Below are 12853 nucleotides of genomic sequence, written 5' to 3' on the forward strand. Positions count from 1 at the left end.
AAGATGTTAAGAACGTGAATTAGGTGGCTTTAATAATAACGACAATTACCCAATGAACAATTGTTTGCTCATTTATTGGGTGATGTGCTGATTTCAGCACAACAAAAAAATCAATGATCATCAGCAGTACATCACCCTGTCTAATAAGCGCTGTGCTGTCATCAGACAATGTAAATATATATTAATCACTTTAACAGTTGTTCATCCTGCTTGAGCTCTGCATTGGTCTGTATAATCAGGCCATTGCAGAACAAGAACCGGTTAGTGCTCCTTCAAAAATACCTATAGATGTACCGCCCTTACTGGTTGCACAGTTTTTCTTATGCCCCTAACATAGTGGCAAAGCATAAAATTCTGGCCACTAGGAAAGTTTAGGTTAGCATATACTGCATATAAATTTAACTCAATTATTAAAGAAGTATGCAGTAATGTCTAATTCTCCTTCTATAAGAGACTGCAGGTAGCCAGAAAGTTATTCTCTATAGAGAGGATAAGAAGCTCTGTATAAAAAAACAAAACTCCAATAATTATAATTATATATCAGCAGGATAACCAAAACAGTCTGTTGGACCCAAATCCATAATAGGGCAATATGATGTTCTTTAAGTAACCTCACCAGATGTTTAAGGGGTTTTCCAAGCCCCCCAGTACTTTTCATATTGATGACTTATCCAGAGGATCGGTCATCAGTATCTGATCAGTAGGGTCTGACACACACATCAGCTGATCGTGCTGCCTTCAGGTACTATAAGCTATAATAATGGATGGAGTTGGAAGAAGATCAGCTCCTATTCAAGTAATATCACAGAACTGCAGTACTCCAGCACCACTTCTATACCATGGAGATGGCGCTGCCCATTGTATAGCAGTGGCACTGGTATATGACAGCTGGGCTCCTGTTATTTGAATATGAACACAGCTGCTTATTTCTTTATTCATAGTTATAGCTTCCTATCCCTGTATCAGTTGATTGGTGCAAGCTCCAAGTGTCAGACCCTGCTGATCAGATACTCAGAACCTATCCTGTGGATAGGACATCAGTATGAAAAATGCCTGGGGGTGTTTACTGTGGTTTGTTCAATTTCCGGGCCCTTTTTGGTAGGACCTGCCCTGTTGATTGTTTGTGTTTTATTGTGTTTATATTTGTTATAAATAAAGAATTTATTTAAAAAAAGAGAGAAAAATGCCTGGGGGCCTGAAAACCCTCTTTAACTTAAAACTAATTTTTTCTATGCATCATTCATTGCCCAAAAGTATTTATTATCTGACCAAAAATCCATTTGATTCCTTTAATACTATATTAATTTCATCCATTTTTCTGTTCCGTTATAGAAATAGAAAAATGATGGCTCTGTCATACACATATGATGGATACCAGTGGTGCCCGTGAAATAGGGTCTGTAGGTTTTCAGTTATGGTGTAAATTGTTTTACCACGCCAAACAGTGCAGCTTGCTGTCCCATTTTGTGTGTGGTTATTGATGGCATCTGCAATAGACACTTTTAACTGAACCTCTGATGTGAACTTTCCTTATTGCTTACCAAATATTCTTTCTGTGTTCTTCAGTGTAGCACCGCGAAGTAACAGATTTTCTGACCCCAAAGGCCTAAAAAAAGACAAAGAAAAAGAAAATTTACTAAAATATGAATATGCTGAATGGGCATTAAGGAAATAATTCAAAGCTGAATTAACAAACAACTATGTACAAGAAATTGATGTAAAATAAAGTATATCAGCTAACCTGGCAATGGGGTCCTCTGTTTCATTATAAATGTTGATCCGACCAACAAACCTAAACAATGAAAGCATCAGGTAATAAGATCACAATGATACAACATATTCGCTAATACCAACAACAGTCTAATACTGCGGCAGTGAGTGCAGCGTATGCCAATATCTATTATATGTCCCAGATTCAACAGGACAATCTATGATCACCAGCACTATCCTGCTGACCTGGTATAAGCACTTACAGAAGGCTTCTCCCAGGTAGACTTCTACTTTTATTAGTACCATTAGGGAGGTATCATAAATTCTCTATTATATTGAGCTTTTTTGTTTCATGTATCACTCTTCTTGCTGGTATCTGACAACACATTTCCTTCTTACTTCTCATGTAGACAAGGCTTCTTCACTATACTGCCATGCTACTGCAGGGGGTCTGCATCCCTCATAAGCAGGGCAAAACCCTATTTTAACTGGCCATGAAAAGACGATTATACATGACTATGGGAAAGATAACTGAGTATACATGTCCGCTAATACTCAGCTCATTAGCTGCACGTTCACATTACTACATACTAGTGGAGCAATACTGGATCATTTTCTCTCAGAATGTAAATGGTAAACATTGTTCTTTTTTTTTTTTTTTTAACTTATATAATGAATAGAATTCTTAATAATTACCATATTAACAGATAATACTAATCAATTTAATCAATGGTATTCATTCTTACTTGTAAAGATCTGGCTGAGGTTGTTCACATTCTATGGTAGCGTGCAACGTGTCCATTTCCTGTTCATTATGAAATGCTTTTGTGTCTTGAACAGAAAAATATGTCTAGTTTGGGGAACAGAAATATATACTGTATACATATATATTTAAAGAAGTGTGTCAACTATTAGCTATTGTTATATGACATACAACATTGCAGAAGGAAACAGAATAACAGTAGACTTCAGGTCTCTGCAAATGCACAGCTTGTTACCCTCTGGGACTGTATCTGGTGTAATGAGCTGTGTGCCAACATACTTCATGCCACAAGACAGTTGTCTACGGTTTGCACCTGTTTTAGGATTAGTATGCGAACAGTACAGTATAGGAGATTAACATGTAAAATTCTAAACCAAGGCATCATTTAATGGGGCTGTCAGAGAAGCGCTCTCCCCATTATTACCCCATATATTTATGGAAAAAAGGGTCTAATGCATTTTGCAGTATATAATTGACACTGTATAATCAGGCAGATTTGTCAATTAGGTTTTTGGGAAAGTTGTGTTAGAGGTGTAATAGCATCCCATATTGGTCACTTAGTTGACTATTACTGTAATAATGCCAAAATCATCCTCATGATACAGAGAGAGACATGTTGCTTACTTTGTGACTGGATTCTCCATCCAAACTAGCTGTGGTGACAAAACATGTGCCATCCTCCCTACTCGAGGAAAGTAGTATCAGGTCACATGGAAAAACTTCATCTTCTTTAACCATGACAATGTCTCCAACCTAGAAAGTATTCAAAAGTATGATATAGTACAATGACCATATAGTACAGGTATGTGCCTCTTAAAAACTATAGCAATTTTTTTTTTTCAAGGGACTCTAACTGGCCAATAATTTACTCACCAATCCATGCTCCTGTCCAGACCAACCTCTGCTGCTAAGTAGTGCTGTAGGTTATGTCGCAATGATGATGAATGCCAGGACATTACGTTACATAATACAGTGTCTGGTACAGCGCATCCTAGTGGTGGCAGCAGAGGCCAGCCTGGACAGCAGCGTGGATAGGAGAGTAAATTATTGGTCACTAACTATTGCAATAATACCATAGGTAGCAGCCTAACATATCACCGTTTGCATGCCAAAATAAAGGGGCCATATACTCTTTGGAGTCAATAGAAAAGGGTGTTCATATACTGTGTGTGGCCTGGACTGTATATGATATAATTTGGAGTGGGAAAAATTACCTATCAGGGTCACCACGAACTTTGTGTGGGGACAATTAGGACACTATTACCTATGTGTGTGAGGGCCACTATTACCTGTAGAGGAATATAAATGTAATTACACCTATCTGGTATAGCTAAGGTTATACAGTCCCAAAATTACTAACAGCCCTTTGAAGACAATCATAAGGATGCAAAGATTCTACAATCACTGTGCTAGAAAAAGACAAAAATGGTTTATGTGATTTTCATGTAGGTTAACTGGTTATCATGTAATGGTACACTATGAGAGGAAGCCTGGTAAAGTGAAATGATGTCAGCTTTATATGACCTTCAAGGTAGGACAGTGGTGTGGCTATGATTAAGGCCAAGATTATAAGCACACATAACCCATTTAATCTCTATTACGTAGTTATTATTGCAAACTGATTCTTACCCTAAGTTTTCGACTTTGCTTTCGGACCAATTTGCCATGCTGGATAACATGGACAGAATACTGGTTCATTGCATTATCTGCTTTATGTCTTAACCAGTCTTCATAGCCCTGTGTAAACAATAGGAGTCATAAAGTTACAGGATATACTTTGCATGTAAAGACCTTGGATCTCAGACGTTACATAACACCATTACCTGTTTGATTGCAGTCACAGTGATGACAAAGAATAGCGGCAGGCCACTGGTTATTGGACTGGTCGGGGTATCGATGATAAGCTGCAAGACACCACAAAATACGGCCAATGATAAAGTGAAGATATGGATTAATCTATTTATTTTGTAAATGAACAGAATAAAAGCAGAGAAAATTTATTGCACCAATGGGTGCATGGTATTACAATGCAGTAGAAAACAAAGTATTATTGCATTCAAGTAAAGCTTCTTAGGCAGTGGCGTAAGTACTGGGGTAGCAGTCATAGCAGCTGACATAGGGCCCAAGATCTTAGGGGTTCTAGTGGCCCATCATGCTTTATTTTTTAAAATAACGGGCCCTATTTACTTATCGATCACTGCTCCTGGTCACAGCTTCCCTCTACTTCCCCTTCTGCGTTCCATATTATGTAGCTGGAGACCCCTGGAGGGCAGTAGGGGAAGTGGAAGCGTCTGTGAGCAGGAGCACGGATTGGTAAGTTAGGCTGGGGGTCCGCAGTAAAAGTATTTGCCTGATTCACATACTTTTGGCCATATAGTGTAGCTTGCCTGTGTGCTTTTATGTTAAAAGAATGTACAAATCAATTTGACGTCTGAGTAAAGAAAAAAGTTAAGAAGGTTTGGACCCTAACAGAAGATTTTGCACCTATTTCCATTCCATTAGTGGCGGAACTGTAGTGGCTGCTTTTGGGCCCGCAACCTTAGGGCTCCAGTTGTCCCCCTAATGCTTTTTTTTTTAAATAGGTTGTTACTGTTGGAGTAATGGCCATTATTTACTTAGTGATCTCTGTTCCTGCCCATGACCACCTCTCACCTTTGCTTCCCCTTTGACCTTCCAGAAGTCCCATGTGTCCCATATCATATCACCGATGCTAAATAGTATCGGGACACTGAACTGCATGGGGCCATGTCAAGCTTGAGAAAGGGGTATACTGAAACACATAGCTGCTGGGACTGGTGTCCTTGTCTGGGTGTTATTTTAATGATAAAAGAAGGATTTTATGGATGTTTAGCTTGCTGGTTATTGGGTTATTTATATATCTAAAAGAAACAATTGTTGTGGTGAAATTTTGGCACTGTGCAAGTGTACTACCATTGTCATTGTATTGCTGAAGGTGAGTGTGAGTTCTTTGGCCTATTAAGTTCTTTGGCCTATTAATTCTAATACGCCCCAGGACGGCTATTACACAGGATGTTATTACACAGATGTCCCAGAGGGAGCATTTAAGAATATCAATGATTTTCAGCACCTGCAATGCTGAGTGGTCAGTGCCAGGCACCCGATAACTGTGTGATATCAGCCTTTATAGGAATTATATTCTGTCATAAATCTGAAAGGCCAGCCTGCACATTTATAAAGAAGTTTTCTTTCACTATATTTCTATCAGTGCTTTAGTAAATCATCATATCTCTAAATTATAAAAATGATGTACACTGACACTGTGAAGAGGCATGGATCAGCCTCCATCTTGTAGATACTTTGCATGCTGTCTATTCTGCTGTACTAAGGAACAACACAGAGGGTGTCTCACAGGAATTCCGGACAATATTTATAGAAACATAGTATTTGACGTTGAGGGAAAAATCCATTCTGCTGGTTTCCTGTCTCCTCCTTAATAGACTACTGTATGGTAAGGGTTTGTTTTGACGTTATTTCAGAAGATCTTTGATCACATTTAAGAATATTAGACAAATAGAGAGAAAGAGATGATAGATAGATAGATAGATAGATAGATAGATAGATAGATAGATAGATAGACAGACAGACTATGGGTTCTTTAAAGAAAACCTTTCACCATCTCTATTTTTTAACATTTTTTAGTAGGTGCTGCTATAGTGATTCTGGCACAGTTGGAATTTTTTTCTCTAACCTTCACCACTCCCGAGCAATTATTATTATTATTTTGGTGTCTGTCATACTACTTAAGGTCAGTACTGTCAGATATGCAGTGTCAAGAAGGAACAGGAAAGGTAGTGTGCCTCAGGGCTCCAAAACAAAGTGGACATTTTCATAGAGTCTCAGAATCATGCTCCTGCCTGACATCACCCACCTGACAGTACAGAGCCTAAATAGCAAATGAGGCACCAAGACTAAGAACAGTTATTGTTCGATAATGGTGAGGGCTAGAGGTAACATTCAGTGGCGCAGAATCTATTAAATGATAGAAGAGCTGGACTTAACGGATTTGGTGAAAGGTCCTCTTTAAGCTGGCCATATGCATAAGACTACTGTTGGCTATATGCTATCCCTCTTATCCTTATGTACATGCATGTTGGGCTAGACAGTGGATGTGAACTGAATGTGAAGAGGGGAGTAAGATGCTGCCAGACTCCTCTGACAGACCATCTCTCTGAGAACATAAGGATTCAAGAATTGAAATCTAACGTGCCTGAGCCTTCTCTCCCCAACATCTGTTAAAAATTTACATGCATCTAATGTGTTTGGCCAGCTTTCTGGAGTACAACCTTATACCCCTACCAAAAATTTTAGGTTACCAGGCCCTTGTTAGTGTGCAAGGAAGTCTACAGAATCAAAGATCCACAAACAAGCTCCAGCTAGACCACTAGGAATTTTTAATTGGTACATAACATATTGAAGTTCATAAATGACCATGAAATGTTATACGATCATTTACTCCATTACCAGAAGATGCCACATTTTTCACCCAGGAAATGACAATCTATAAGCTTTCCAGGAAAGAAGCATCCATCAACAAACAGCAGACACAGAACCTCAAAGATATTAACTTGTGGTCCAGCATTTTTTTTATGTCACTTTACAGTTCATTAAAAATATTTATAAAGTATTGTTCGATTTTAGGTAATGAAATTTCCCAATTAAACAAAGTACATATCGATAAAATGGGAAATTATTTTAACAAGTTACCAGACTCCCAAGAGACACGCGGTAAACTTTTAAAACCTGCTATGAAATCGAAGCTAATGATTTTTCCAATACATATATTCCAGAGATAATTATGAATTAAATTAATTAACATGGATTTTTCCTCTTCGTAAAAAAAACAGATAAAAAAGGTACAGATAAAAAAAATTAAATCCATTTTTGGATGCGAAAATGAAAAGTCAAAAAATCATTTGATGCCTCCTATGCGTATTGGACAATCTTCAGAAATATAGATGTACATATATCTTATGTGTCATGATGGAGTCTATAAAATCTACAGCACATTCTGACAACAGTATAAGGCAGGCAGATGATTCATGTATAACAGTTTTGTGAAATATATCAGAGTATTAGTCACTTTTTTATATAGAGCAATGATACGCTAGTCTGAACTAAAATTGAATAACAGGTTTCCTAAGTGCACACAATGTATATCTGGGACTTTACTTTAAAAGAGCCAATAAATGTGTCACACTAAAAATTCAGGTTACTGGGCGTAAAATGATGACCTTAGGATACTGAAATCCTAAGGTCATCTGCAGGGTTGGATTTCTTAACAGTCATAGGTTGATCCAATACAGTTGATCGAATGCATTCTGCTAAACACGTCTAATGATAGTGTGATAGTTACTAGAGATGAGCGAACAGTGTTCTATCGAACTCATGTTCGATCGGATATTAGGCTGTTCGGCATGTTCGAATCGAATCGAACACCGCGTGGTAAAGTGCGCCATTACTCGATTCCCCTCCCACCTTCCCTGGCGCCTTTTTTGCTCCAATAACAGCGCTGGGTAGGTGGGACAGGAACTACGACACCGGTGACGTTGAAAAAAGTAGGCAAAACCCATTGGCTGCCGAAAACATGTGACCTCTAATTTAAAAGAACAGCGACGCCCAGCTTCGCGTCATTCTGAGCTTGCAATTCACCGAGGACGGAGGTTTCCGTCCAGCTAGCTAGGGCTTAGATTCTGGGTAGGCAGGGACAGGCTAGGATAGGAAGGAGAAGACAACCAACAGCTCTTGTAAGAGCTAAATTCCAGGGAGAAGCTTGTCAGTGTAACGTGGCACTGACGGGCTCAATCGCCGCAACCCAGCTTTCCCAGGATCCTGAATGGAATACACTGTCAGTGTATTCCCGTATACCCGATATATACCCCGATACCCGTTCCAACGGTGTGCCCCCCCACCTTCACCCCAGAAATACCCTGCAAGTCCCCTAGCAATAGAATTGGGGCTATATACACCCACAATTTTTACTACTGGTATACAGTGCCATTGTCTGACTGGGAATTCAAAGAATATATTGGGAATACAAATACCCTCATTTCTTGCTACTGCCATATAGTGCCAGTTTCTGACTGGTAATTCAAAGAATATATTGGGGTTACGTGCACCCACAATTTTTACTACTGGTATACAGTGCCATTGTCTGACTGGGAATTCAAAGAATATATTGGGAATACAAATACCCTCATTTCTTGCTACTGCCATATAGTGCCAGTGTCTGACTGGGAATTCAAAGAATATATTGGGGTTACGTGCACCCACAATTTTTACTACTGGTATACAGTGCCATTGTCTGACTGGGAATTCAAAGAGTATATTGGGAATACAAATACCCTCATTTCTTGCTACTGCCATATAGTGCCAGTTTCTGACTGGGAATTCAAAGAATATATTGGGGTTACGTGCACCCACAATTTTTACTACTGGTATACAGTGCCATTGTCTGACTGGGAATTCAAAGAATATATTGGGGTTATAAATACCCTCATTTCTTGCTACTGCCATATAGTGCCAGTTTCTGACTGGGAATTCAAAGAATATATTGGGGTTACGTGCACCCACAATTTTTACTACTGGTATACAGTGCCATTGTCTGACTGGGAATTCAAAGAGTATATTGGGAATACAAATACCCTCATTTCTTGCTACTGCCATATAGTGCCAGTTTCTGACTGGGAATTCAAAGAATATATTGGGGTTACGTGCACCCACAATTTTTACTACTGGTATACAGTGCCATTGTCTGACTGGGAATTCAAAGAGTATATTGGGAATACAAATACCCTCATTTCTTGCTACTGCCATATAGTGCCAGTTTCTGACTGGGAATTCAAAGAATATATTGGGGTTACGTGCACCCACAATTTTTACTACTGGTATACAGTGCCATTGTCTGACTGGGAATTCAAAGAGTATATTGGGAATACAAATACCCTCATTTCTTGCTACTGCCATATAGTGCCAGTGTCTGACTGGGAATTCAAAGAATATATTGGGGTTACGTGCACCCACAATTTTTACTACTGGTATACAGTGCCAATTTCTAACTAGGAATTCAAAATGCGCAAGGCTCCCGGAAAGGGACGTGGACGAGGCCGTGGGCGAGGTCGGGGGAATGGTTCTGGGGAGCAAGGTAGCAGTGAAGCCACAGGGCGTCCCGTGCCTACTCCTGTGGGGCAGCAAGCATTGCGCCACTCCACAGTGCCAGGGTTGCTTGCCACATTAACTAAACTGCAGGGTACAAACCTTAGTAGGCCCGAGAACCAGGAACAGGTCTTGCAATGGCTGTCAGAGAACGCTTACAGCACATTGTCCAGCAGCCAGTCAGACTCTGCCTCCTCTCCTCCTATTACCCAACAGTCTTGTCTTCCTTCCTCCCAAAATTCCGAAGCTTTACAGAACAATAACCCAAACTGTCCCTGCTCCCCAGAGCTGTTCTCCGCTCCTTTCATTGTCCCTCAACCTGCCTCTCCACGTCACGATTCCACGAACCTAACAGAGGAGCATCTGTATCCAGATGCTCAAACACTAGAGTCTCCTCCATCTCCGTTCGATTTGGTGGTGGATGACCAGCAACCCACCCTCATCGACGATGATGTGACGCAGTTGCCGTCAGGGCATCCAGTTGACCGGCGCATTGTGCGGGAGGAGGAGATGAGACAGGAGTTGGAAGAGGAAGTGGTGGATGATGAGGACACTGACCCGACCTGGACAGGGGGGATGTCAAGCGGGGAAAGTAGTGTGGATGTTGAGGCAGGTGCAGCACCAAAAAGGGTAGCTAGAGGCAGAGGCAGAGGTCAGCAGCTTAGGCGAAGCCAGGCCACACCCGGAATCTCCCAAGATGTTCCAGTTCGTACCCAGCCCCGAAAAACTCCCACCTCGAGGGCACGTTTCTCGAAGGTGTGGAGTTTTTTCAAGGAATGCGCCGAGGACAGATATAGTGTTGTCTGCACAATTTGCCTCTCGAAATTGATTAGGGGCTCTGAGAAGAGCAACCTGTCCACCACTTCAATGCGCCGTCATTTGGAATCCAAGCACTGGAATCAGTGGCAGGCAGCAACGGCAGGACAAAGGCCGACTGCCGTTCACGCCACTGCCACTGCCTCTGCCTCTGCCACTGCCACTGCTGACTGTGCTGGCGATGCACTCCAGAGGACGAGCCAGGACACCACTTCATCTGCCTCCGCCACTTTGTTGACTTCTACCTCATCCTCCCCTGGTCCTGTCTTATCTCCTTCTCCTGCACCATCAAAGGCACCATCAGGCGTTTCTTTACAACAACCCACCATCTCTCAGACATTGGAGCGGCGGCAGAAATACACTGCTAACCACCCACACGCGCAAGCCTTGAACGCCAACATCGCTAAACTGCTGGCCCAGGAGATGTTGGCGTTCCGGCTTGTTGAAACTCCCGCCTTCCTGGACCTGATGGCAACTGCGGCACCTCGCTATGCCGTCCCTAGCCGTCACTACTTCTCCCGGTGTGCCGTCCCCGCCTTGCACCAGCACGTGTCACTCAACATCAGGCGGGCCCTTAGTTCCGCGCTTTGCACAAAGGTCCACTTGACCACCGACGCGTGGACAAGTGCATGCGGACAGGGACGCTACATTTCACTGACGGCACACTGGGTGAATGTAGTTGAGGCTGGGACTGCTTCCCAAACTGGCCCGGTGTACCTCGTCTCCCCGCCTAACATTCCTGGCAGGGACACGAGAAGAACACCCCCCTCCTCCTCCTCCTCCTCTACCGCCTCCTCCTCCGCCACCGCCTCCTCCTCCGCCACCGCCTCCTCCTCCGCTGTTAGATTGACCCCAGCTACGAGTTGGAAACGTTGCAGCACTGGCGTTGGTAGACGTCAGCAGGCTGTGCTGAAGCTGATCAGCTTGGGGGACAGACAGCACACTGCCTCCGAGGTGAGGGATGCCCTCCTCGATGAGACGGCAATATGGTTTGAGCCGCTGCACCTGGGCCCAGGCATGGTCGTTTGTGATAACGGCCGGAACCTGGTAGCAGCTCTGGAGCTTGCCGGACTCCAACATGTTCCATGCCTGGCCCACGTCTTCAACCTAGTGGTGCAACGTTTCCTAAAGAGCTACCCCAATGTTCCAGAGCTACTGGTGAAAGTGCGGCGCATGTGCGCCCACTTTCGCAAGTCGACAGTAGCCGCTGCTAGCTTAAAATCTCTCCAGCAACGCCTGCATGTGCCACAACACCGGCTTTTGTGCGACGTCCCCACACGCTGGAACTCAACGTTTCAGATGTTGAATAGAGTGGTTGAGCAGCAGAGACCTTTGATGGAATACCAGCTACAAAACCCTAGGGTGCCACAAAGTCAGCTGCCTCAGTTTCACATCCATGAGTGGCCATGGATGAGAGACCTTTGTGACATCCTACGGGTCTTTGAGGAGTCCACAAGGAGGGTGAGCTCTGAGGATGCGATGGTGAGCCTTACAATCCCGCTCTTGTGTGTTCTGAGAGAATCCCTGATTGACATCAGGGATAACTCAGATCACACAGAGGAGTTAGGGATAGCATCCGATCCGTCACAGCTGGAGAGTAGGTCCACACATCTGTCCGCTTCACTGCGTTTAATGGAGGAGGAGGAGGAGGAGGAGGAGGAAGAAGAGTTGTCCGATGATGTGATGGTGATACAGGAGGCTTCCGGGCAACTTCGAATCGTCCCATTGTTGCAGCGCGGATGGGTAGACATGGAGGATGAGGAGGAAATGGAGATTGAACTTTCCGGTGGGGCCAGAGGAGTCATGCCAACTAACACTGTGGCAGACATGGCTGAGTTCATGTTGGGGTGCTTTACAACCGACAAGCGTATTGTCAAAATCATGGAGGACAACCAGTACTGGATCTTTGCTATCCTTGACCCCCGGTATAAAAACAACATCTCGTCTTTTATTCCGGTAGAGGGGAGGGCCAATCGCATCAATGCTTGCCACAGGCAATTGGTGCAGAATATGATGGAGATGTTTCCAGCATGTGACGTTGGCGGCAGGGAGGGCAGTTCCTCCAGTAGGCAACCAAGTTCTCACCGGTCCACACAAACGAGGGGCACACTGTCTAAGGTCTGGGACACCTTGATGGCACCCCCTCGCCAAAGTGCCGCCACGGAGGGTCCTAGTGTCACCAGGCGTGAGAAGTATAGGCGCATGTTGCGGGAATACCTTTCCGACCACAGCCCTGTCCTCTCCGACCCCTCTGCGCCCTACACGTATTGGGTGTCGAAGTTGGACCTGTGGCTTGAACTTGCCCTATATGCCTTGGAGGTGCTGTCCTGTCCTGCCGCCAGCGTCCTATCTGAGAGGGTGTTCAGTGCAGCCGGTGGCATCATCACTGAC

The 12853-nt window shown here is 43.2% G+C and overlaps 1 protein-coding gene across 9 annotated transcripts in view; it reads right to left on the reverse strand.

The window, feature by feature from the left end:
* Nucleotides 1-12853, reverse strand: part of ATP11A (ATPase phospholipid transporting 11A) — a 140485-nt gene that overhangs the window by 60448 nt on the left and 67184 nt on the right. For all 9 annotated transcript variants that reach the window (XM_075265230.1, XM_075265225.1, XM_075265226.1 and 6 more), the window contains exons 4-9: nucleotides 4297-4377; nucleotides 4103-4210; nucleotides 3098-3226; nucleotides 2457-2560; nucleotides 1742-1792; nucleotides 1542-1606 (exon numbers count right to left, since the gene is read on the reverse strand). In XM_075265230.1, coding sequence (XP_075121331.1) covers nucleotides 1542-1606; nucleotides 1742-1792; nucleotides 2457-2560; nucleotides 3098-3226; nucleotides 4103-4210; nucleotides 4297-4377 — 538 coding nt within the window. The remainder of the gene's footprint in view (nucleotides 1-1541; nucleotides 1607-1741; nucleotides 1793-2456; nucleotides 2561-3097; nucleotides 3227-4102; nucleotides 4211-4296; nucleotides 4378-12853) is intronic.

Source organism: Leptodactylus fuscus, chromosome 2 (assembly GCF_031893055.1).
Source record: "Leptodactylus fuscus isolate aLepFus1 chromosome 2, aLepFus1.hap2, whole genome shotgun sequence".
Lineage (NCBI taxonomy): Eukaryota > Metazoa > Chordata > Amphibia > Anura > Leptodactylidae > Leptodactylus > Leptodactylus fuscus.